Source organism: Martes martes, assembly GCF_963455335.1.
Source record: "Martes martes genome assembly, chromosome: 18".
Classification (NCBI taxonomy): domain Eukaryota; kingdom Metazoa; phylum Chordata; class Mammalia; order Carnivora; family Mustelidae; genus Martes; species Martes martes.
The window spans coordinates 14280608-14307361 of record NC_137906.1 but is presented as its reverse complement, the minus strand read 5'-3'; the positions used below and the strand labels follow the sequence as shown (position 1 = coordinate 14307361).

The window sequence follows — 26754 nt, the reverse complement described above, 5'->3', positions numbered from 1 at the left end:
GAGGGAAGCCCTCCTAGCAGCAGGATGGGGACACCGCAGGGACATGCGGATCCATGCAAAGGAGCGAGGAGCAGTGGACAGCGTGACTATGGTGGCAAATATGTGGCTTTTGATTTCCTCTAAGGATGGCTAGCTTCTGTTCGCAGCTGACAAACGCTATCACAGGACTTTCAGGCATGTAACACAGTGACTCCATGACTAACGTCACCATCTGTCCCCACGCAAAGTTGCTGCACGGTCAGGGGCTGCCTTCCCTGTGTCGTATGTCACACCCTGTGACTTACCTGTTTTATGACCACAGGTCTGTACCTTCCAATCCCTGCCACCCACTTTGCCCGCCCCTCCCCTTGGGTAGCCAGCAGTTTGTGCTGCTATCTGTTAGTCGTTTCTGTTTTGTTTCATCTGATCACTCGTTTTGTCTTTTAGATTCCACATGAGTGAAACGATACGGCATTTGCCTTCTCTGACTTAGTTCACCGAGCATAACAGCCTCTAAGTCCATCCATGTTGTCATAAGTGGCAAAAATCTCATTCTTTTTTATGGCTGAGTAATATTTCACTGTGTGTATATACTACACCTTCTAGCCAAGATACAAAAGCAAATTACTGTTTTTTGAGGAGACTGTTTCAATAAAACTAATAAAAAGTATATTGGGGTCTGAGGGAGAATTATAAATAGAATGTGTGACACACGCAGCACAGAGGCTCGAGGGGAAAATCAGATACATATAGTTATGAAGCCGCATTGTTTGCAGGAAAACTGTGTTAAGTGGAATATGTGTACCGTAACCCTGAAAATAACCCCTAAAATAGCAAAGAGTGATGACTAATAAGAGAAATAAAGGAAATAAAATGAAATAATGAAATATACCCAATGAGTTAGAAAGAAAACAGGAAAATGGGGAATGTAGAGGAAGAGATGGGACGAGTAGACAACAGTGAGACCCAGGTGTACCAGTCACCACAGGACATGTGAGCCGACACGCAGGCCATCAAAGTGGATAGGACAACAGACCCCAGCCACGGGCTGCTTACAGGAGTGCTCGTGACATGACACCTCCGTAAGATACCAACACAAAGAGGACAGCGGAGAAGGCTGAGACACTGCTGGTGTCAGGGTGAATTCCAGAGCCAAGAATGGCACCCACAAGGCAAAGTCATAATGACAAAGGGGCCAACTGCCCAAGAGAACATTACCGTCCTAAGCGCGCATACGCTATGACAGCGCTTCAATGGAGACGCGGCAAAACCTGATAGAAATGCGGGGAGAAACAGCCAGGCCCTCAGTTACAGCCAGGCATTTCATATCACTCTCTTAATCACTGAGAGAGCGAGAAGCAAAAGGCCCAGAAGGAGAAAGTAGACATGAACAACATGATCAGCCAGCTTGACTCAAGTGTCCAGCAGGAGCCCTCTGACTAGTACAGCACAGGGCACAGTCTTCTTGGGCGGACACACAGTATTTACCAGCACAGACAGAGGGTGGGCCACGCAAGGAGGCTCCATCAACATGCTGAAAAGGATTTTTTAGTAATTCAAGTACCTTTTGCGTCCCTAATGGAATTGAGCTACAGAAATCAACAGAAACCAAAGAAAGATAATTGGACAGCCTGATCCACAACAGCATCCAAGAACAGAGAGCGCAGGAAGATCATTCTGGAAAAACTATCAGAGGCCTGCCCTCTGATAACTACGCAGGGGTCCGCAGAGCAGCGGGGAATCAGCACGAGCCCGAACACATGGGGTACAGGTGGCCGTGGCTGGAGGGCTGGCCTGACGAGATTTCACTTCTCCCCACACTGTTCAAGAGAATCCAAGCCATCCCAGTCAAATCCCGCACATTTCTCTGTATAAACAAGCTCATGCTAAAAGTCACGTGGAAATGTAACAGGCCCAGAATGCTCAAAACAACAATGGGGAAAAGATTGGAGAGCGAACAGCCTAATTTCAAGAATTGTCATAAAGCCACAGTGACCACAACAGCCCTGGCCTGAAGTCAGACTGAGGAAAAACAAGAGGCCTCAGAAATAAACACCTACACGTGGACAGTGTGTTCTGATACATTTTCTAAAGCAATCTAGCATAGAAAGGATGCTTGTTCTGTTTTTTTTTTTTTTAAGATTTATTTACTATTTTAGAGAGAGTGAGAGAGAGCGCACGTGCAAGCCAGAGGAGTGGTAGAGGGAGGGGAGGAATCTGCAGCAGACGCCCCGCTGAGCACCGAGCCAGACATGGGGCTCAATCCCAGGACACTGAGCTCACGACAGCCCCAAATCAAGAGTCAGACACTATTCTATAATGTGTATAATGTGATTCTATAATGTGTATAATATAAAAAACTAACTCAAAATGGAAATATAAACCTCCACATAAGTTGAAAAATTATAAAATTCCCAAGAATATACAGGAAAACATGTGAATCTGGGATAGGAGAAGTTTCCCAGCTACAATATCCAAATCATCACAAATAAAGAGAAAAAACATGATACAGATTTCTCTCTAAAAGCCTCACGAAGCAGCGAAATGGCGAGCGGCAGAATGGGAGGAGACGCCTGCAAAGTAGGTGTGTGACAGAGGACCCGTGCGAGAACGGACGGAAAACACTCAGACTCGGCAAGGGGTAGACCGTCAGGGAAAAACGACACGAGGGGGACACTGTGCCGAGCAAGACACCGATGACGACCAACAGAGACGCTCAGCATTATCGGTCATTTGTGATACAGAGTCCAAACCACAGGCAGAGGCCACCGTGCACCGGTTATGGTCACAGCGAGAAAGGCTGCGCGCCAGGTGCTGGCAAGGAGACCCTGGGAGGCCGTTTGCTGCCCGAGGGGATCCTGGGCAGTGCAGCCACTCTGCAGACAGGCAGATTCCCAAACCAGGGCAACACGCCACCGCCAGCCATGCCACACGTCGGCAGGTACCTGAGAGAAGAGAAAGTACGTTTCCACACGAGGACTTCATTTAAAGCTGCTTTGTTGGAGACAAAGGCCAAAAGCTGGGCAAAGTGAACGGCCGGCCCCAAGTGCCTGCACAGACACACCACGGCATGTCGAGCCGGCAACCAGAAGGAACGCACTGCTGGTCTGTGCACACAGATCTCTCTGAACAGCGAGCCTTGACACACAGGAGTGGACACTGCGGGAGTCCATTCCTCTCCAACTTCAAGTGCCATGCAGTCTGCTCGAGTGAATGCAGATGAGCAGCGGCCTGGGTGGGGGAGGAAGGGAGGGTCTTGGGCACTGGAGAGCAAACGTCAGGTCGCAGGAGTGTGGTGCCCGACAGCGGCGTGCGGGCACAAGTGTCTGCAAGAACGTCATACTACGGCAGCTCGCTGTCGCTTACATGGCTGATGTGCCGCGCCTCACACCTATGCGAGCCTGCTGCAGGGCCCCCCAGAGCTGGGGGTACTGGCCGGAGCGCCAACATGCACCACCCTCGCTGACAGGAACAGATGGGAACTGACGGGAACCGGGCTCTGGCGGTCGGGCTCCAGCGCTGCTGCCCTTCCCTGCTGGGTCACGGCTTCGCCGAGGGCTGCACGAGGAGGTATCCCCCAGAGTGGGGGCGGGGGAACGTCCAGCACCTGAGGCCACCTCAGGGAAGCCGCCTTCCAGGAAGGACTCCTGCATCTTGGGCGCAGGCTGCGTGAGAAGGCCCACTGGGCCGCTGGGCAACAAGATATTCCGGATTCTGAAGGCTGGTGAGCACGTGCTCTTGAGGGCTATGTTCAAAGAAGCAGACATGTGGCTGCGGGCGCGTCAGTGAGATGGCCTGCTGTCATCCAGCCCACAGCTGGAGGACAAGCCCACACCACTAACACTTGTAGATGCATTTTAACATGGAGCACTTTCTCTCCCTGGTCCTCCTCCTCCAGCAAACTGTCACCTTGCCGAGGGAGGGAGAAGGAGCCCACTCACAAGGCTGCTTTGCCTTCAAGTGGTTCAAAGCAAGCAGCTGTGTGTGTTTCTAGAAACAGAGGACCTCCACGTTTTGTAGACGCGGGGGTGCTTTATAACCTGGACGCCATCCCAGGTCACTGCTTGAGAAGTCTCAGCCAGTCACACGGGTGTGTGTGTGCAAGAACCAGCCAGGAGACAGCAGCTGCTCGCTGTTCTCACTGAACTACAAAACGGTGATGGTGTGGGGACAGGGTGCCGGGAGTGAGGCCCCAGAGTGGCCCGGAGAGGGGACAGCCAGTGGCAGTGGCCCACGATGCACCTGTCCAGGCTGAGCGCCCACAGATCCCAGCCGCACGCACTGCCTGTTGCCTCCTCCTCCCTGATGGGCCCTGACCGCCGGCTCACACCACCCCCGCGGCCTTCCCCGTCCCGTGCGTCACACGCCCACCCTGCGTTTCCAGCACAGAGTGAAGTGTCAGGCTCACACAGGCCTAGATGACCATTCCGAACACAACTGTCGGAATCCCGCAGGAGAGGCTGGAGCATGGAGAGGCTGACGGCCAAGGCTCTGGGGTCAGTCATACAAGGAGTGGGGGTCCGGCCGTGGACCGAATGTCTGCGTCTCCCCAAATTCTTATGCTGAAGCCCTATCCACCGTGTGATGGAATGTGGAGGTAACCACGGTTCGCTGAGGTCATGAGGGTGGGACCCCGCGATGGGGTGAGCCTCCCTGTCAGAGAGAAATCTGAGGGCTTGGGCACACTGTCCCCAGCTCTTTGTCCTGCTGTTGCAAGCCTCCTGCAGACCAAAATGCAATCCAAAATGAACAGTGGGCATGAAAGAAGGTTACGGGTATCACTCTGGACAAGATACTCGTTTCTCACTTCCTTCATCTATAAAACTGGGAAAATAATAGTCCATACTGTTTTGTTTTGTTTTGTTTTGTTTTGTTTTGTTTTTTTACAGCTTGTTTTAAGAATTAAATGAGTCAGTGTTTGGCACATAGTACATGCTCACGCAAGAAAGAAACACGGAAAGAAGCAATGACAACAGGAGGAAGGGAGCAAGTGGAGGGGCTATGTTGACACTGGACACAGCACCAGCCGCCCGCTGGAAAGGGGCCACACAACGTGCAGGCACAGTGTGGAGACCCCGTGGGCTGGGTCCCAGAGGCGCAGGAAAGCAAATCGAGCGAGCATTTTGCAACAAGCAGATGCTGGCGGCAGAAAGGGCTGCACGAGCCACGGACCAGGCAGGCCTAATGGATGTGGGAACAACGCACTCCCCTCCCCGGGACAACAGAGTCCTTCACAAGGACAGGAAAGCATTCTCCAAGACAGATCGTATTCCTGTGGCATTTAGCAAACCTTTACACATTTTTAAAACCAGAAATTGTTCAAACTATATTCACAGACCATAACGGAATTAAACCAGAGATCGGTAACAGACAAGTAGCAGGAGAATCTCTAAATGTCTGAAAGTCTAACATCGCACATCTCAATGACACGTTGTTTGGAGAAGCGCCTGATGAGACTCTAAATTACGTTTGCGTAAATGCGACAAGAACACGACACAGCTCACTGCAGGACGCAGCTGAAGGGGAGCAGGGACACTTCCACTGGAGAACAAGATCTCAAATCAATAATCTAAGCCTCCACCTTAGAAACTAGACAGAAAGGGAAAAAAATCTACCCAGAACAAGCAGAAGGAAGGATATATAAAGAGCAGACATCAGTGAAACTGAAAACAGAAAAACAAAGAGAAAAATGCAAGAAACCAAACACTGGTTCTGTGAAGAGGCCAGTGACACAGCGAGCCTCCAGCAAGACTGGCAAAGAAAAGACAAAACAGAGGACACCAAATTATTGTATCAGGAGCGAGAGGTCTCCCCTCCAGATCCTGTAGACCAACAGGAAAGAAGCCGTGTACACAGCTGCGTGCACAGAACCTTGCCAATTCAGGTGGGATGCACCGATGCAGCAATCCAGCCGAATTCTCCCAAGATACAGCACACAGCCTGGGTAATTCCAGGACTAGAGGAGACGTTACACATGACAGAAACATCCAGGCTTAGTCGGCTTTACTGGGTCCAAAAGGGAAGAAATGATGGCAGTTCGACACCATCTCTTCCAGAAAACAAAGGAGAAGGGGATGCCTCCCAGCCCAATTCACTGGGTCAGCATTATGCTGTACAAACCCAGACAGGTGCAGCCTGGAGAGCCACAGGCCGACACCCCTCATGAATATGGACACAAAACTCATCAAGAAGACGTGAGCAAGCCGAATCCAGCAGTATGTGAAAAGGACAATACATTACAACCCAGGAGGGCTCACCTCAGGCTGGTTCAATACTGAAAAATAAATCAACAGAATCTGCCATATCGACAGTCTGAAGAAGGAACACCACAGGATCATACCAATCAATTCAAGGAAAAAGAAAGGACCTGAAGAAATTCAGTATTCATTCACGATGAATCAAGAAGAGAAGGGAACTTCTACATGCTGACAAAAGGCACCTACAAAAAACCTACAGTTCACCTCATTCTCAAGGGCTTCAGACTGAATGCGTCCCCTAAGACCAAAAGCAAGGCAAAGGTGTCCGCCTTCATCATCCCACTTCAACAGCGTGCAGACGTCCCGACCGGCACAAACCACAAGGAAAGGAGACCAAAGGCGTACCACTTGGCGAAGACCTCAACTAACCAAATTAACAGACAACAGAACATCCAAGTAGAAATGTCCAAAGAATTGGAACAAAAGAACCCTCATAAAACTGATGAGAACATGAAGTAAGGTTTCAGGATACAAAATCAATCATTTCTAGGTAATAGCAACGTATGAGGGTAAACCAAAACAAAACAAACTTTAGAACTGACATGAAAAGACATACTTAGGTCCAAATCTAATAAAATTAGACATGAAAGCGAGGACATTACTTCTAATGTTTCTGGAAATAAAAAGGACTGCCCGGTAAGACCACGGATGACTAGACACAGATTGGATAAGTGAGACTAATTCCTAGCAACTAACAAACTACTAAAACTGACACAAGATAAAACGGAAATCTGAAGAGACCAGTAACAAATAAGGAAACAGAAGCAGGGATAAAACACAGCATAGAAAGGCTCAGAACCACACGGCTTCATGGGTGAGTTCCACCAAACATTCACAAGGGAGTAAACATGAATCCTTCCCAAATTCTTCCAAAAAGTTAAAAAGGAGGGCATCCTTCCAAATTCATTTTACAAGCCCAGTGTTACGGTGGTACTCAGCCAGGCAAAGACACCATGAGAAAACCCCAGACCAATGACCTTTATTCAACAGAGAGGAAAGAATCCTCAACAACATACCAGCAGACCGAATTCAGCACCATATTGAAAGGATCATACATCACAACCAAGTGGGACTCATGCCAGGAATGCAAGGTTGTCTCAGAATATGGACATCATTCAGTGCAATATACCATATTAATAGAATAAAGAAAAACCCCACATGATCATCTCAACAGACACGGGGAAGGCATCTGACATAACAGCAACACTCAACCATCTGCAGAGAGGGACTTCAACATGACAAAGGGCCTATTTGAAAAAATCCACAGCTATTACCAAACTCAGTGGTACAAGATTGAAAGGTTTTCCTGTAGGATCTGAAACAGGACAAGGATGCCTCTCTCACCACTTCCATTTGACATACTACTGGAAGTTCCAGCCAGAGCAATTAGGCAATAAAAAGAAATAAAAATTTCCATACTAGAAAGGAAAAAGTAAAACTGTATTTGCATCTAGAAAACCCTAAAAAATCTGCAAAACCCACACACACCTGTTGGAGTTAATAAATGAATTCAGGAAGCTAGAAGCTATAAAATCAATTATGTAAAATTCAGTTATATTTCTATCTACTAGTAATGAATAATCTGAAAAGGAAATTAAGAAAACAATTTCACTTACAACAACATCAAAAAGAACAAATTACTTAGTAATTAACTTACCCACGGACATAAAGGTATGTATATTGAAAATTGATACATGTTACTAAAAGCAATGAAAGAAGGGGCACCTGGCTGGCTCAGTCAGAAGAGTATGTGACTCTTGATCTCAGGGTTGTCAGTTTGAGCCCCACGTTGTGTGTAGAGATTACTTAAAAATAAAATCTTAAAAAAAAAGAAAGAAAGAAATGAAAGAAAACTGAAATGAATGGAAGGCATCCCATGTTCAGGGATAGGAAGACTTGAGTGTGGTTAAGACCTTGGAAGAGTCCAAATAATCTTGAGAAAGAAGAATGAAGCTGGAAGACTCCTACGTCCTGCCTTCAAAACTTACTAGAAGGCAATAGTCATCGGAGAGGAATGGGCTTTATGCAGGTAACAATGAACAATGTGGATGAATGTCACTGAAGCCAAGTGAACAAAGCCAGTCTCAGAAGATGACATATTGTAGAATTCCACTCATCAGACATCACTGACAAACATGGAGAAGGTGTCCATGGTTGCTACCGGGTCCCTGGTGTGGAGGTAGGGAGGGTACAAGGGGGATTCTGAGGTGATGAGATTACTTTGTTCTCTGAATGAGGGGGTGAATAAAATTCATAGAATGGCACCCCTCATGAAAAAAGGCCATTTTATTATATAAATAATTTTTAAAAGATTTTATTTGTCAGAGTGACAGAGAAAGAGAGAGAGTGAGAGAGAGCACAAGCAGGGGGAGTGACAGAGGCAGAGGAAGAAGCAGACTCTCCGCTGAGGAAGGAGCCTGATGTGGGATTCGATCCCAGGACCCCGAGATCATGACCTGGGCCGAAGGCAAATGCTTAACTGACTGAGCCACCCAGATGCCCCTGTAATAATTTTTAAAGTAAAATATAAAAAAGCTGGTAATGTTCTGTACTTTATCTGTACCTTAGTGTGATGGCAAACACATGTGTCCACATCTATCAAACATGTCTCTGGCACCAGGTGGGTGTGAAGGTAGGGAGTAATTAATTGCTGACCTTCTTTAAAGATTTTTATTTATTTCTTTGACAGACAAAGATCAAGAGTAGGCAGAGAGGCAGGCAGAGAGAGAGGGAGAGACAGGCAGAGAAAGAGGGGAAGCAGGTTCCCCACTGTGCAGAGAGCCAGACACGGGGCTTGATCCCAGGACCCTGAGATCATGACCTAAGCCAAAGGCAGAGGCTTAAGCTACAGAGCCACCCAGGCACCCCTGCTGACCTTCTTTAGAACTGAAGGTGCATGGTGATAATAAAAGGAAAGTGGCTTGTATTTGGTTTCATTATGTTTTAACCTTTTCTGAAGAGAACGCACCATCTTAGACCTGCATCCAGGGGTACAATGGCACGACCTGGCCACTGGTACTCCGCCAGGCATAGCTCCCTATTTTTTAGGGATACATTTTTAGGCGATGTATTCTTTTGTAAGTTCACTAGCCTCAGTAGAACACGACTTCCTAAAACCCTCTTCGGACTGTTGGTAGAGTTCTGTAGCCTAACACGGAGAAGGCACAGGTGCAGAACTGGCCCACAGAGAGGACTGAATCAATGCTAGCTGCTTTGACTGCAACGATTACTGCCACTACCAGAGCAAGGACCTGTCATCACTCGCCAAAGTACAACACATCAGAATTCTAGACGCAGCCAGACTTCTGAGCTCCAACTACCGTCGGGCTTCTGAGACCCAGAAAATACACTTGCACGTCCGTCAGAACACGGACCAAGTGAATGCACAGAGATGTTTATCGCAGCTCGCTCTGAATGGCTGAACACTGGAAACAAACTCCAGAAGTGGATTAATTAACTATGTTTGGTTATTTTATCCATTAATATTTATAAAGAGTCTATAAAAACATGGGAAGAAACAGGGTTTGAATGCTGTGCTTCCCTGTTTATAAAACAGACGTGAATGGGAAGAATGCCATGACTCCAGGAGAGGTAGTGGTCCGTCTACAGACTGAAGTGCAATCTCCCTGAAAATCTCACTAAAACAAGAGTAAAGGCTTCGCTTTTTGTTTTTCCCTATACTTTGTACTCCCATGAGGACAAAGAAAACAAAGGAAGGGACAACATCAAAAGACCTTTAGAAGCCAGAAAGCAGAGGGAAGAGTGGTAAATAACCCAAAAAGCTAAATCCGGGGCTGGCCGTGGAAAAGCCAAGAAAATTCTACAGTCTCAGGAACAGGCACTACCAGTAGTCACTTCTGGAAACAGGGTGAGGGTAGGGCTCAAACTGGAAGACTCTGTGGAGGTGCTCTTTTTTAATTATTATTTTTAAACTTTGTAGGAAATAATTACAGGACTTTGCAAAAAATGTACAAGGAGGCTCATGTGCTCTTCACTTAGCCTCCCTCTGTGGCAACAACGCGAAGCAAATACAGTTCAGTATCAAACCCAAAAAAGCGGACACTGGGGCAGCCCCCAGAGGTACCCACTTGCTGGCCCGCGTGAGATCCCACCGTGCGTGCAGATCTGTGTAACCACCGCGGTTAAGATGCTGAACCGGGTCAACACACAAGGCTGCTCGAGGCATCCTCCTGGAGATACACGCACCCCTCACCCCCAAAACCCTGACAACCTCCTCTGTTTTCTGGAACAGACTGCTTAAAACTGATGTTAATTACTCTTCAAGTTCAGAATTCTTGACGGACACCACGTGGGCCTGGAAATATCTTTAGGGGAAGCATTTTAGCTATGAACTCAGCTGGTTAATGCTTGTAAGACTATGCAGATGATCTATTTCATGTTGATTGAGGTTTGGGAATCTGCGGATTTTGAGGAACTGGTCCATTGCTCCTAAGATAATGCGCCTGTAAGCCTAACACTGTCCACAGAACTTTCGTTATACCCTTCAGATGGCTACAGGATCTAGGGACACCCCCATCTCGTTCCTGATACGGGTGACTGCCTTCTCTTTCCATGTGGGTCTGTTTTGCAAGGAGTTTATTAATTTTATCGCCCTTCTTTAAAGAATGTTTTGTTCCAGTAATTTTTCTATTGTTTTTCTGCTTTCGATTTCATTATTGTTTGCTAAGTATTCTTTCTTCGTTTCTGCTTGTTTGGGGCTGGAGGCTGGAATAGAAGTTTGGGAGCCTCCCCCTTTGAGCGCTATCCACCTCCTGGGTGCTGACGGAGCCGTGTCGCAGGGAAAGACCACTCAGTTGTGCTGACTTCTCCTTCGAGACTTCCTTTTTCACACACAGGCTATTTAGAGGTTTGCTGTCTAATGTGCAAGTGGGAAGAGATGGTCCCGCTGCTTTCCTGTTCCTTCTGGTGTGAGGTTGGTATGGTCAGAGAGCGTGCTCTGTAACTGATGCTTCCAAGTGTGTCTTCTGACCCCGGACACGGTTAGTCTTACAGAATGCCCGGGTGCCTGTGAAAGGGGGGTTCCACAGAGCGTACCATAAATGCCGGCCAGACCCTGTGGTTGGCGGTGATGCTGAGTTCCTCCGTGACTTCACGCAGTCCCTTTCAGCGGTCCCGCCATCTGAGCTGAGCAGAGGCCTCGACCACGCACAGGGATCATCTGTTCCTGCCATCAGTCCTACTGCTTCTCACTTCACGTTCTAAAGTTCTGCTATTTGGCAGAAACACACTTGGGATTGTCGTGCCTTCTTGCTACAATGGCCTTCATGTGATGTCCCGTTGTGTCCACAGCAACTTTCTTTGCTCTCAAGTACATTCTATCTGATATTAATTAATGCGGCCATGTGAGCGATGCCCCATCTTCCGCCCTGCTGTGATGGCTGTGGTTGAAGGGAGCTTGGTCAACAGAATGCAAGCGGTCCTGTGTCTTCACCCACCCGCTAAGCTCCACCTTCTAACTGGTGCGTCTAGATCATTTCCATTAGAAGTAATCACTGATTTGCTTGTGCTTAAATCCGCCATGGTGTTATCTGTTCTCTGACTATGCCTGTTTCTCGTTTTCTGCCCTCCTTGGACATGTTCAGGGTTCCTCTGTATTTTATTGACAGTGTGGAGTACAGCGCATGGTACAGCTGTCTCCGTGGTTGCCTCAGGCCCTCAAACGTACACCTGTTGCTCAGATGACGGCATGACAGGACACTGCGGTGAGGAGCAGAAGCAGAGCTGCCCCAGGGCCCGGCCCCCCATGTGCATGGAGAGCCACCGCCATGTGCCAGTCAGCGAGTCAGCGAACACAGGGGTGGAGGACAGCCCACGCCCCTGCCCTCTTCCCCTCCGTTCACCTGTCCTCTTGTCCGGGACACTCCCTTAGCTGCTTGGCATGGGCGGGTCCCTTGCTCGCACTCTGGGGACGTCTGGCTTCTCTGCTGCCCCCTGAAGCACACTGTCCCCAGCTGACAGCTGGTGTCCCTCAGAGCGTGACCGCCCCTGTGCGCTCCCTCAGCCTCCACAGCCCCCGAGGCCAGTGCCGCACGGCTCCAAGTAGCGTCCCTGCGTACTCCTAGGCTGCTTCTCTCAAGACTGTCTCTAATTTTCAGGTTAATTAGGATGTGCCATGTGAATTTCCGTGGTTGTACATGGTATGCGGTTTGCCCAGCTTCTTATATCCACACGTTTATGCCCTTCACCAAATTTGAGGCATTTTCAGGCATTGTTCAGATACTTTTCCAGCTCCGGTCTTTCTCTTGCTTCTGGGGCTCCAATTAATGCGCGTTTATCTCCGGGGCCCCGATCCCAGTGGCTCTGCTCCCGTCTGTCAGCCTGTTTCCTCTGTCTGTCTGATTGATGCCATCTGTCCGGCTGCCTCTGAGGTCCTGACTCTTGGCCCCAGCCCACTCTGAGTCTGCCCATGAACTCTGTATTTCTGCTTGCTGGATTTGCCAGGTCTACAAAAATTTCTGTTGGGCTCTTCTCCTTCTTTTTTTTTTTTTTTTTAACTAATTTCTCCTTGGGGCGCCTGGGTGGCTCAGTCATTAAGTGTCTGCCTTCGGCTCAGGTCACCATCCCAGGGTCCTGGGATCGAGCCCCGTGTTGGGCTCCCTGCTCAATGGGGAGCCTGCTTCTCCCTCTGCCTGCCACTCCCCCTGCTTGTGTTCCCACTCTCACTGCCTCTCTGTCAAATAAACAAACTAATTTCTCCTTCTTTGTTGAGGTTTACCATTTTTTCAACAGTTTAAATAAGATTCCTGTTTGTTGACACATTTTTATGATTGCTGCTCTATGATCCTTGTCAGATAACTCTAACACCCACGTCACTGCTCTGCTGCCCGCTGTCTTCTCTTGTTCACGTTACGACAGCCTGGGTACGATACGAGACTTTTTACCACATCCTGCAACCGAGTTCCCTGCGTCTGGCAGGCAGCCCTGGGTAGATGCAGCGCCTGGTCTAGGAGGCGGGCGCACATCCCACTACCCATGGGCCATGTTCACGCGATGCTGGCAGAGGTGGACACTGCACATGGTGGGGTGTAAGCCGGGCTCCCCGGGGACGGGAAAGCAAGGGCCACCTCGTGGCTGCTACAGGGCAAAGCGCAGGCTTCCTGCTGGGCCTTCTGAGCCAGGGGCAGTGGGGAGGGGGGAGGAGGCCCCCACTGTCTTGCTCCAGCTCTCAGATGCAGGGAAATCTGGATAGTGGGCTGCAGGAGGCCAGCTCACCTCATCCTGCTGACACGGGCGGCACTGCCTGCTCTGGGGCCTGGACAAGAAGACGGGTCACCACTGGCCCAGCTGACATGGGCCGTGGGGACGGAGTGCCCCTGCTGGTTGTCATGGGTGGGTGTGGTCAGAAAGGCTCTCCCTCCATCCCCCGGGGGGCGTGGTCTGTGGTTCCTCCAGGTCAGAGCCTCTGCAGCTCCCAGTCCAGGGGCTCAAGCAGAGGCACGGGGAGCTCATCACCACCCTGCTCAAGTCCCAGGGTCCCACGTGGGCCACCTTCGCTCCCCTTCCAGGTCTTGCCTGCTTGTGTGTCACGCTGGGTTTTGAGTCATAAGGTGAGGATGTGGGCAGGACAGGATGACTGACCAGAATGGGACACGGAGATCTTCGGAAAAGCCAGCATCTCTGTTTCCCGTCACCCTTTTCTCTCCCTGTCTTAGAAGAACACCAGAGGTTTATTTTCTTGAGAGAGAAAACAGCAGGTCTCCGGGCCGAGGAATGCCAGATAAAGTGCAAAGTCACCGCGGTGACCAGGGGACTGCGGGAAGGTTTCCATAGTGATGCTGAGCTTCCCCGTCGTCCTGTCCCCTCAGTTCCCAGGTGATGGCAGCACCTACGCCTCGCAGACAGGATCTTCCCCAAAGACACGACCAGTCCCAGGGCCCCTCCGGGCCCTACCTGCCCCATGAGCAGATGGCTGGGCCCACTGCACTCTGGAGGTCGGGGTGAACCAGACTGAGAGAACAAGGTCCGATTTACACCCACCACGCTGACCTGAACACAGAAGCAGCCGAGCGAGAACAGGCCGCCCAGAGAGCGGAGAGCTACACAGTGGACACAGTGTGCTCGGGAAGACACAAGGCGTATTACGTCTAAAAGAATCCTCAAGGAACAACCCAACAACAAAAAATTTTGGGAAACATCACTGTAGAAATACAGTAAGAACAGGCTGATAAATCTCAGAGAATCTTACAGAAAGTAGAATAAAAAGAAAATAAAACGAAAAATCTTTTAAAAACACAGCACTAATTCAGGAAGTTCAACCCCCAGATGATTGTAGTCTCAGAAAAAACTAGAAAAACCGAAGAGAAAAAATAATGCAGAATAACCCACGAGAATCGGCAAGGACTGAGGGGGCAGGGCCACCAGAGGCCACTGAGTGCCCGCAGAGCACATGAGCACAGGCCCGAGCAGGTATCCACAGCAGGTGGAAACAGGCTCTGAGGAGAAGACTCGGGCCCAGAGACAGCCATAGGCATACGCCTCCCCCGCTGCTGGCCGCACAGGTCAGCGCAGGGAGGCCCTATCACTCTGCAGGTGGCACCTGGCCCTCGGGCAAGGCCACCAGCTCTAGTCTGCAGAGCCACAGGCTGGCAGAGGGGCCCGGGCCTGGTGGTCCAGCCACTGCTCACAGAGGTGCCTGCAGCCCAGGCGGTGGAGTACTGCTGACCACAGGCTTCCCCTGTCCACCCTCCCGACGAAGCAGCCAGTCAGCAGGGAGCGTGAGGCCACAAGGGCTCCAGGAGGCTGGCCCTAGTCTCCCCAGCTGATCCTGAGAAACCTGGTGCTGGCCCAGAAGCTCATGGCCTACGAGCACCAGGCCTGGAGGGCTGCCTCACCCTGGCCGCACCACCGTTCCACTGGGACCACTCACCGAGGCCCATGGCCCCAGGTCTATAGGAGAAGGTGGCGGCAGCAGGTCTAAAACACGGGGAGGCTGGCTGTACTCTCAAGGCCTGGGCTGTCCAGCAGTGCCCTCGCCTCTGAGATCGACCCACCATTCTGGGAGCTCAAGGGACAGGGCCCATGTCCTCCGGATTGTAGACTCGTGGGTGCACAGAAGACAGGGTGCTCGACATGGACTTGTTCAATACAAGGTTTTTTTAAAAAAACAAGTAAGAGTCTACCACCTGGCCTTCTGGAAAGGGCGTGGGTGGGACCATGGGGCACATCCCTTTAGGCCCCGAAGCAGAGGTCCCGGGGTAGCGGAGAGGGCCTGGAGCTGGGCCAAGAGCAGTGGGAGGGGCCAGCAGGTGTGAGAAAGCCACGCACGACCCTAGAGGGACTGAAGTCCACCTGGCCACTGAAGGACAGACCACACTCGGGATTGCCAGTGCTGCCACATGACAACAGAGAGGGGAGCACCAGGATTTGTTCCTGGGAAAAGGCCCACGGGCTCCACCTGAATCTCTGCGCACATTCCCTAGTTTGCTGGTTCAAGAGCAACGTTCCGTGTGTGTGCACAACATCACGTGTGAACCGCAGGGTGGACGGCGGGGAGAACCGCGGGGTGAGCAGCAGGGTGAGCGGCGGGCTCCACCCACACCACAGCAGTGGAGGGGCTGGCAGAGCCTCACAGCCACTGGTCCCAGGAAAGGGACGGGGTCGGGGGCTCCCCATGGCTGTGCTTAGTGGACCCCAGAGCCTGCCTGGCAGGTGCTCTCGCCACAGGGCTGAGGGGAAGCGCACGATGTGCTGTCATGCATGGCCCCAGCCTTCCCTCAAGCGGCCAGATACTCGGGAGGGCAATGAGCACGTGTCCCGGCAAGTGGGCCACACAATTGCCGACCCAGTTCCAATTAATTAGCCACAAAGGCTCATCTCCCATGGTTGCTTTCACCAAACGAGATGGTGGAAACAGGCAGCTTTGATCTTGATGTACAAGATATCACTGATGAAGCCTTTTATTTAGATCTTAAAAATAAATATAAATGAATACACCCAAAGTGTGCTCACCCATGCAAATGTTGAGTGCAGCTGGCCCTGGTCGGCCAACAGCTGACCAGGGCCTGGACAGCACCCCCGCATTCCTGGGGAGGGCACGGTGGGAGGCAGGACCACTGTACCTGGCGGCTCAGGTCCCAAGCACCTGCTGCGTGGTCAGGGGTGAGGGCATTAAGGCAGAGTGGGGATGCTATGTCTCATCCACGTTCCCACACTGTGGGGGGCTCCCAGGGCAGTCCCCAAGGCCCCTCAGGATCAGTACCAAGCACGCTGCCCTGGCCCAGCTCCTTGTGGGGCTCCCATGGGGAAGCCCGTCCACATCCCAGAACTTAGCTATGCCCCAGGCCTGCCTGGAGCCCCTCTGCCACCCCTCCTCACCCACCTACTATCAGGACCCCCACAAACCCCGCCCTCTGACTGCAACAACTGTGCTCATCTGTGGGCTGGGCCTGCTCCGGGAAGTCGGGTGTAGGAGAGTGTTTTCTGCATCTCTGCACACCAATGTTCCCACAGCAAGTACTCAGCTGATGCTCGGCTGGGAGACAGTTGCCCCCCCGGCCAACCCCCTCTTCCAGGGCCCCACTCTGAGCAGCCAAGGGCGCTCTTACAGATGCGATGGCCCCTTGGTCCTCAAGGCTCTGTGGGCCCCACTGCTCCTGGGAATAAGGCCACAACTGCAGAGGGCCTCGCCTGGCCTGGCCCGGTCCGGTCCCCAGCACCCTGCCAGTCCCTCTCCAGCACGGAGATCTTCCTCCCACGTATGTCCTCACACGCTGCCGCCTCCCCCATTAATCCTAGGTCCCCAGCCCCGCCCAGCCCACCCCCGGAGCCTCCCAAGGCCAGCAGACTCCACAGACTCAGGTTCTCACAGGCCGTCTGCCATGCTTCGGCAGCCCAATGCTGCTGACCTGATTTTCCGGACATCCCCCCTCATCCCCCTCACACGGTAACATCCAGGAAGACAGACAAGAGGTGCTCTTGCTCGCCCTGCCCTGTCCTCACGCTCAGCCCACAGGACGCCCACCGAACACACTCGCACCTGAACAAGCCCGGGAAGAACAAACTGATGAGTACAGGACCCCGGGGTCCCCAGAGACGGCTATTTATGAGGCCGAGGTCCTGACACGAGAGCGGCTCTGGAACAACAGGAGAAACCTGGAACCTAGAAGGGGACCATCACCTGCACACACACTTTCTGCGGGGACGTCCACAGCCGGCACTCGGTCTCGCACCGCTTCTCTCAATCCGCACAGGAGGGCTGTCCGCCCAGCACAGACCAGGCCATAGTCCCAGGGAGGGGCACAGGGGCCAGCTCATGCCCTGACCCCAGCCACATCCCCAAGCAGCAGGGTCCTCAACCACTCTGTCTCCCTGACCCAGAAGAAGCTCCCAAGGACAGGATGCTGGGCGCCCTGTGCTGGCCTGTGGCAGGCGCTCAGAGCACCCCGAGCCCAGGCAGCTTGGCCTGTACTTGCTTTGCACAAAGAGATTCTGGGAGGAGGCCGTCTACTTGCCCATCAGCCACTTTCCAGTGTCAAACTGAAACAGCAGGGCCAGCTTGGGGACCCAAGGGGAGCTGGGAGAAGCTCCTTCAGAGTGCTGTCTCGGTCTCCCTGAAAGCCTCCTCCTTCAGGACCTGCGACCAACCCCCCTTCCCAGGAAGTGGGCTGTGCGCTCTGTGAGGATGGGGTCAGGAGGAACTAAGAAAGCCTCTGGGGGAGAGAGCTGTGTCCTGAGCTGGCCAGACACACGGACGGAAGGTGGCCTGGCCAACACTCTTCTGAAGCAGGGCTGTCCATGCCCGAACCCGGGCAACCCCCTACTGCCCCACAGATGGCAGGACCCTGGACGGGCCTCAGTGCCAGGGGTCAGAGCCGAGTCTCCGTGCGGAGGGCTCCAACTGCACAGAGTGTGATCCAGGAAGGCAGCCCACAGACGTACCGGAGTGAGCTGGCCTCCTCCCTGGACAGCGGGAAGCTCTGCTCGGCAGCGCTGGACTGGGACTGCAGCATCTTCACCTCCATCTCCAGCTACGAGAGAGCACAGGCAGGTCAGGAGGAGTGGCTGCTGCGGCCCGCCCCATCCCCACGGGCCGCAAGAACCCGAGATCCCGCACCCGGCTTCCGGGAGAGGGGGTAACACCAGAGGCAGAGCCACTGGGGGCAGAGTTGCCATTGCCTGGGCTCCCCTGTGTCCCAGGGATCCTGGGCGGCCGGATCTCACAGCCTGCAGCTCTCAGCACCCACCGCCGGGGCAGCAACAGACATACACTCGTTCTGGGCCATGCGGATGGGAAACATCAGAACGGGGGAAAGGGGTCACGGCAGCTGGAAACAACACAGTCTGAGTTTACCAGTACTTTGATCTGCTCTACTAATCATGGTCTATTTATTTATTTGCTGCTTTGAATTCCCTTGTAGAATGACAGTGACGCACAGGTCGCCTGGAAGGGAATGGGGATTTGAACTAACTAGGAGTGCCAGGGGACTGGGACAGATGCAAAGAGGCTGAAGAAGGAGCAGAGGGGGGGTTCCTGCCTGGTGGCCCAGGTTCACGGACAGGGGCAGTGGCAGGGGCCTTCACAGAAGCGAGCCTGCAAACTGCATATAGCCCCCAGCACTCCTGCTCCCCAAAAAGCATGCCTCCTTACCCAACCCCACCTCCTTGCTGGAGACACTCGCGATGCCCGGGGGCTATTTCTCAGGGCCCTGTCTGGCAGATGTGGCTCTGCATCCATTGATCTGGCTAGGGTCAGTCTGTCTGACCGCTGTAGCCCAGCTCTCAGACCAGGAGAGATCCTCGGTAACCACCATGCAGCCAGAGAGGAAATTGCGTAACCAGGATGGTCTGCTCTGGCCCAGACGTGGGTTTCAAGGCTCCTCTGTGGGAATCTGAGCGTCCCCGAGTTAACAGCAGAAGGCTGGGAGAGGAGACTCTGTCTTTCACAGGGCTTTCCCGGAAACTGCAGCCCCATGGCTGGTGGGCACACCACCAAGAATATGGACCTGCCAGCCTTTGCCACTCCTCATCACACCAGACCCAGTCAATGAGGCAGATGCCCCCAAGGGACTCTGACAAGCCAGTACTCATTAGAAATGACCTCAGTCAGCGCAAAAAGCAGCTCAGGGGCGAGCTGACAGGTGTCCCAAGCTCCAGGCCCCACAGAAGCCTGGACAACAACGACGACAGTCCAGTGAGCACTGATGAGGGCAATGGACAGGGTTGGGTCACAGGGCAGACACAAGACTTCCCACATCACTGGGGGTGGCCTGCACACAGCTCCCAGGCAGCCCCTCCCTGCCATGGCCTGTCCTGATGCCCCAAGGCTACTCGACGCCCCCCCCCCAACTCTGCATGCCAAGGGACAGGTGACTTCAGGAAGAGACCTCCTGCCACGCCCACCCAAAGGTACAGGCTGGGAATGATGTGGCCAGTCCGGGTCTGTGGACCTGCCTCACTACCCTCTGGGCTGCACGACTGAAAACACTGCCCTTTCCCCAGAGCAGCTGAAAGCTCCCCAGCCTGCACCAGCAAGTGGACGCCGCCGCTGTCCTGAGCCAGGAACCAGCAGGGTCTGTGGGACCAGAGAGCGCTGCACAGACAGGCACAAAGAGACCATGCCATGGCCCCACAACGCGGAACAAGGCCTGCTCACCTTCCTGGAGAAGTGGTGCCAACCGTGTCCGGAGCCCTTCCTGCCCCCCCACCCCCATACACCTCCCCACGCTGGCCAGGCTCCTCACTCCTTTCTGATGCCGTCCAGACGCTTATGCAGGGGCTAGTGGCCCAGGACAACTCTCCCGGGTGGACAAGGAAGCAGCAGAGTGCAGCTGGGCTGGTCCATCTCCATCTCTCGAGCAGAGGAGGCTGCACATCCCACAGCGGCAAGTGCCCGCGTGGCAGACAGGTGGTCTCTCTGCAGGGATGTCCCAATCCCAGCCCCAGTCTGCCGCCCCAACTTCCGTGCAGCCTCGGGACCCGAGGTTCAAAGGTGGGACACAACAGGTACACAGCCCAGAGGCCTCTGCAAAGCTCCGTGGTCACCCTGACACTAGCTGCAGCCCCCTGGAGCCGTCCGGCCGTGCGGCTCCAGGAACAGCATGCACTCCTGCCAGCAAGCAAGACCCGGTACTTCCCCTCATTTCTCTCTTTATTCACTGTTAGGAAAACGCTAAGACAGCCGTACCTTGTGTTGTACTCTGGCTTTCTCACCTAATCTATTTGGGAGAGATTTCCAAACCGGTGTGGAGCGCACCTCCCGGTTCATGTCTGTGGCCCTGCAGAACCCGGCCACGCGGGCCTCCAGTCTCTCGCTGACCCGTCTCCATGGACAGAGGTTTCAGCCGCTTCCCACCCAACAGCATGGAATCCATGCCGCAGCAGGTGGCTCTTGGATGCACTGGTCCCCTTGCAGGGTTCCTCCTGTGGCCGACCTACCGGCCCCGACATCCCTGTACGAGGATGCTGAGGAGCGATGGCCACCTGCCGACGTCCAACTCCACACTGTCACCGAGTTCTGCATCTGCCTCTGATGTCCTCTTCCTCTGCCCCTCTATCCACAATGATTCCAGGGTACTTTCTCTCTCCCGCCCCAGCCCTCCCCTCAACCATCTCAACAAAACAAAAAAACAACCTTTGTAGGAAACACTGAGGTTGTGATAAATGCACAGACTGGGAAGTCAACGCATAAGGAGGCGCCGTCAGCCCCACGCACCCCACACTGGGTGTGTGCCCTGCGGTGCTGCTGTTGTACGTGGTGCATTTTCTTACCTAGCTCGTGTCTGGATGTGCGGGTCTGAGAAGCCCTGCGCGGTAACTCTGCCCCCAGCCTCATGACCGTGGGCTGCTGCGACCATCTCAGTGGGCAAGTCCGGCACACGGTCACGTCCGAGGCATGAGCAACAGCCTCCCTCTGCCAGCCCGAGTCTGCACCTGGGCGCCTGGAGCCCTGGGCGTCCCGCGCCTGTCTGCGGCAGCCCTGGAGCAGAAGCCCATATCTTCCTCCACAGCATGTCAGTTCAAGGTTGAAACAGACACACTCTATCATGTCGAGAAATTATCCATATGTTCACGTTTTATTAAGACGAATGTTGGGTTTAAATTCCTTTACGGCAAATATGGAGCACTTGCCCTAAAAAAAAAGCTGGCAGCCCAGCGCGGGGATGGGGGGAATTGTGGGGCCCGCCCTGGGCCTGCTGGCTCCCTGCCTGACCCGTGGGCCCGGCGCTCAGGGTGGCGTCCACAGCCTGGGCCCCCGCGGACATGACGGCCATGCAGCACAGTTATCGCTCACCTCTCAAGAGCCTCCCTCACCATGCTTGCTCAGCACACGTGGCATACACGGGGTCTGTGCTCTGTCGGCCCCACAGAATCTCCCCCAAACCGCCTCAACCCGAGGCAACTGTTTTCTGTTACCTCTCACTGGGGGAGGGCAGGAGCGGCCAGTGTGCAGACTGTGTATTCAGTTTCCTTAACGTTTCAGTCGCGTCCAGAGTCAGTACTGCTGTGCTACTTCGTCTATTCTTTTTAGACTGATTTTCATGTTTGCTCTGTCTCCACCACCCTCGAGGTGCAGCTCAAACATGGTCCAGTGCAGGAGCCCGGCCGGCTCTGTGGCCATGCGGGCCCACACCCGCAGGGCACCTCCGAGCAGGACCAGGGAGCCGGGTACCAGGGGGACTCCTACACACCCTCCCTGCCAGAAACGGATTGTCCTCAGTCCTCATGTGTGTGGGGGGGTGCGTCTGCTCATTTTTCACTGGGACTGTGAATGATTCATGCATTTAACTAACTTTATTTTGGGGCACAAGCACTTGGATTTATTATTTCCACTATTTTTCACTTTCTTATTAACTTCTGCTTTGATCTTCACAAATTCCTACTTTTCGCTTTACTAGGGCTTATTTTGTTTTCCTTTCCTGAGTTCTTGATCGGGGTCTTTAATCTATCTCTATTCACGCCTTCCTGCTCAATAATATAAATATTTAATCCGCGATTTTTCTTCTCAAGCCCGCTCTGCTTCCCACAGGCTCTGAAATGTGTTTTCTGGATTCTGTGCACTTCCGACCCAAGAAATGCTGAAGACGGAGGCTTGGGTTCTGTTTCATTTTTGTTTTGTTTTGTTCATAATCTCAAATTCATCATGTCGTGAGCAGGTGCGTGTCTGCATTAGTTCTGCCTGTTTGAGCTCAGGAAGGTTTTCCATATCATCAATATACAGTAAATTCTGGCGAACGTTTCCCATGAGCGCTTTATAAACAGCGTTCTTTAGTTTGGGGGCTGAGGGCTTTATCTAAAACAGACTGTTCCTTCCATCACTATTCTTAGTCCATTCGAAATACCAGGTGTCACAAAGTCAAACTCTCCTGATGATGTCCTCGAGGACTTCCCCGAATCTCTCCCCATTTCTGCTCTTTCTGAACATCGATGATGTATCATCATCTTGCTTACTTTTTTGTGTGGAATGAGTCTGTATCTCTCTGTTCTAGTGGTTGCTTTCGTAACTCTTCCTTTGACATAATACCTACACTCTTCTGCTTTTGACAGTCCCCATTCGCCTCCTGCAACGGAAGTGTGACCCTTCTCACTGTTCACTTTCAACAGTTAAAAGTGCTCTCACTACACGACATTAACTTCAAATGCTTTAACCTTCAGCTACCACGGCGGGAACACTGCCACTACCATGACCGCTCTCGTCTGCTCCCTTCCAGAGAATTTCCATGAAATACATGAACTCCGCGTTTACAGAATCCACAGCAACTGCCTGGCCCTATTTCCTGACCCCCACACTGGTTTCAGTCTTCCAGGCCTGTGGGTTCAGCTGTGGCCGCTGCTCCTTGTAGACACACACCCCGGCCCTCAGGCCCACCAGCTCCAGCTAAGCCTCTGCTCCGGCCCCACGGACACTCCCGGATTCCTGGCAAAATGTTCACAATTTTCACCTGCTCAAGGTCGGGTTGTTAATTTTTTCTGTGAAATTTTTTTCTGTTATCTGCTTTTCTACAAAACATTTGGGTTTTACAAAACTGTGTGATGTTGCCTTCATTACTCATTGGTGAAGGTGATTTTCATTCAATCCAGCTTTGTGCAAAAGGGCCACACTGCAGAAAGGACAGGGTGCCTTCTCTTCTTCCAAACCTGACCAGGTGGCTCCGAGTTCCATGCACCCTCCCGACTTCTCTCTGCAAGAGGGGAAGCTGCAAGCTCTCATCTCCATCTCCCCCTGCGCCGTGCCCCGGTGGCGGAGGAGGTCCACGGCGCTGCTCCTTCCAGCAGCGTTCTCTCTGAGCAGCTTCACTGAGGGGCTCCGTCCCCCACGCCCTGCCACCGCCTCCGCTGCGGGCCAGCTCCCTCCCGTTAGGGGCTTGGGTTTTAGCTAAAGTTCTGTTTGGCCCAAATTTAGGTTTGCCTTTTTTGGCTTTTATTCTTCTTGGTACTTTTGGACAATTTCCAGGAAAGGAGGAGGAACTGCTGACTTATGCCACAGTGTTCAAGGCCAAACAGGCCCTTTTAACTTGTAAGCTTGACTCCTAACTAACAGGCTTTCCACTTCACCCTCTCCCACCCTGCTGGGGCCTGACGCCCCAGGCCTCCGAGGGCTACAGGCCACATGTGCTAAGGCCCATGAGGAACTGCCTCAGCCCTGGGAGAGCCCGCCCCGCCCCAGCTCCCCATCCCAGGACGGTGGCCGGCACACAAGACACATGGTATCTGTCTGCCAGTCAGTCCCCTGCCACCATCCACACCTACCTCAAAGGCTACCTTCCCCACCAGTCCTCCCGAGAGGGGAGTGCCGGCCCCCATGTGCTGCTGAGCCGTTCACTTCCAGTGTGTGACTCTCCTTTCCTGGGAAAGGAGAGTCTCCTCTCCTGGGCCTGGGAACCCCTGAAGGTGGACACGCTGCCGTCACCTCTTCACCCGATTCCCAGCTCAGCCGGGGTGCAGGAGGCAGGCCAGGCCCATGGGCAAGGGCCCAGGGCTCGTGGCTGACCAGTACGCGCCCATGCTTGGCGCATCCCTTGCGTGCATGGTCCAGAGCAGTGCAGCCGTGGGAACATGGACGGGCCAGGCCCTGCCAGGACAGCACAGGGCAGGGGGTGGATCCCAGGTAAAGACGCAAGGAAGCACGCTATCCAGGAGGGAGAGAGACCTGGAATTTCTTTTTTTTTTTTTTTAATTTTTTATTTCTTTTCAGCGTAACAGTATTCATTGTTTTTGCACCACACCCAGTGCTCCATGCAATCCGTGCCCTCAAACTTCTTTACCCACCAGACACCCAATTTCAGAAACTACTTAAATGCCTCGGCATTTAAAAGGAAGGAAACCAGTCGCATTTGAAAGGGGCTGTGGGAGGAAGGATGAGAGCAGTGTTACTGGTGCCTGGGAACAGCCTCTCTCCCGGGCCCCTCTTCTGGGGGGGTTCACGCTACACTGTGCGGGAGCCCCTGGGCTTGTTCACATACAGGCTGAACCTCAATGTTCTTATCTGTAAAGTGGGGACAGAACCTCCTATTCCTGAAGTCTGAGCAGAAAGCGAGAAGACCGAGAGGAAAGCGCCCATTCTAGGGCCCGGCACATGCCAGAGCCGGAGCCCCTTCCCCATGGTGCCGCATGGCCACTCCTCTGAAGGGCGCCCAGCGCCCACCCACAGCCCCTCCCTCCTCCACCCTCAGGCCTGGCCCTGGCTCGCTCGGAGGCACAGGAGAAGCCACGCTGCTAGGAGTTGGCACTGGAAGAAGTGAAAATTGGAAATGCATTAATATTGCCGTCTGCACCTACCTATTTCATACTTGACTGAGAAAAATCTGTATTTGGAGTTGGTTTAGAAAAAAAAAAGAACACAGGACTAATTGGATTGCACCTTCTGAGAGACTTGCTAAATGACAAAACCATGAGGGCTGCTCTGGGAGTCATTCCAGGACCACGGCCAGCTCCTAGGTCGGGCTCCGAAGGGAGGACCCTCAGAGGGGCTGTCTGTAGACGCAACACGTGGACCAAGGCAGCATGCGTGATAAGGCCCAGATCCACAAGCCAGGCACAGCCTGGATGAGGTCCTGGGCTCACAAGGGCCCGCGGGAGCCCCTCCACAAAGCTCCCTGCTTCATCTCCACATGTGTGTCCCAGAGAGACGCTGCTCTGCCTTTCCAACCTCTGAAGTTAATACGCAAATTTATATTCCTTTCTTGGGCTCACTCTCCAAATTAACAGGCATAATTACCAGCAGCGCCTGCTCCAAATGACTCTAACGCCCAGGGAACCCGGCTACTGGCAGACTGTGCTCACAAACGGGAATGCCCCTGGGGAAGTCATATGTGCCAGCCCTGTCCACGGCCCCCTTGGAGGCTGCTGCTTCTCGCTGCCTAGCCAAGCACGCTGAGGCCAAGGAGGTCAACCTTCCTCCAAAGCCAAGGCGGGCTGACACCCTCTGCCACTTTCGTGCCAAACCCAGAGCCGAACATGCATGGGGACCGGGGAGGCAACCCTGCAGAAGGTCAGGCGCCAGTCGCCCTGGGCCTGGCCGAAGGACCCTCTACCCCCAGCCTCCCTGGCTCCGACGATGAGGAAAACAGAGCCTACCACTCACCCTGACGCCAAGGCCATGAACTGCCCAAGACTTGACGGCTCCACTCTGAGGCTGCCTGAGGAAGAAGTCAGGCGGCGCAGAACCTCCCAGCCCGCACACAAGACCCTGGGGACACCAGCAGCCTCCAGCACAAAGGCCTACTGGGCAGGAAGACGGTTGAGCACTACCATCTCGCCTTCTTTCCAGAACCTTACTTCACACCATGTGCACATGTCGCTAACTCAAGCAGTACGGAAACACTAAAAATACCCATTTATTGGCTCAGAGCCCAGGCCAGCATCCACCAAAGGACAGGCCACCCAGTCAAGCCTTTATTTTCAACGGCCAACCGCAGCCAGCAGTTCACACGCAGCACATGCCCCAACCACAGGTCCTTACTGTCCCTCTGGCTTTCTGCCCCAGGAATGCTGAGTTCTGGAGAGGCTGCTCCCACCAGGCCCAGCACCAACCTCCAGGCCCTCACAGGGGCCAGGAGCACGAACCTGGTCCTCACCCTATTGCTGAATGAATTCGGGGTTACCTGGAACTCTCAGCCTTGACCCCAGACCACAGGGAAGGCACTGGTTCAACGGGCCCCGAGGAAAGTCTCACACTTTTTGGGCAGACACGCGCAGATAGCGGAGAGCACCGGGAAATGCTGCCCTTGGGATTTCTGCCGGCCAACCCACAGCCAGGGTCTGGGGGTCTGGGCTCCCTGGACACCTCCCACCTGCCTCCCAGGGGGCTGTACCTGGGAGGGCTGTGCCCACACATCAGGGCATCTTCGCAAACACCGGCAGAGCTCGGGTTCTAGCACAGAGCCCTAGAAGCCAGGCCCCCGCGCTGGCATGGATCAAGCCCACTCACAGCATGAAGGCCTGCTGCTGCCTCACACACAGGCAGCCCCAGGCGACATGCACACAAACGGGCACAGTCACTTAGCTCTAAGTGCATTTACTTCAAGACAGCAGTGGGCTGGTCTGCTGCCCCATGCTGGAC

The 26754-nt window shown here is 53.3% G+C and overlaps 1 protein-coding gene across 1 annotated transcript in view; it reads right to left on the bottom strand.

Annotated features, from left to right (window-relative positions):
• The window catches only part of MAD1L1 (mitotic arrest deficient 1 like 1), a 316273-nt gene that overhangs the window by 91450 nt on the left and 198069 nt on the right, over positions 1 to 26754 (bottom strand). Inside the window, exon 14 of the mRNA XM_080829793.1 lies at positions 18135 to 18223. Within this exon, the coding sequence (XP_080685919.1) occupies positions 18135 to 18223 (89 nt within the window). The remainder of the gene's footprint in view (positions 1 to 18134; positions 18224 to 26754) is intronic.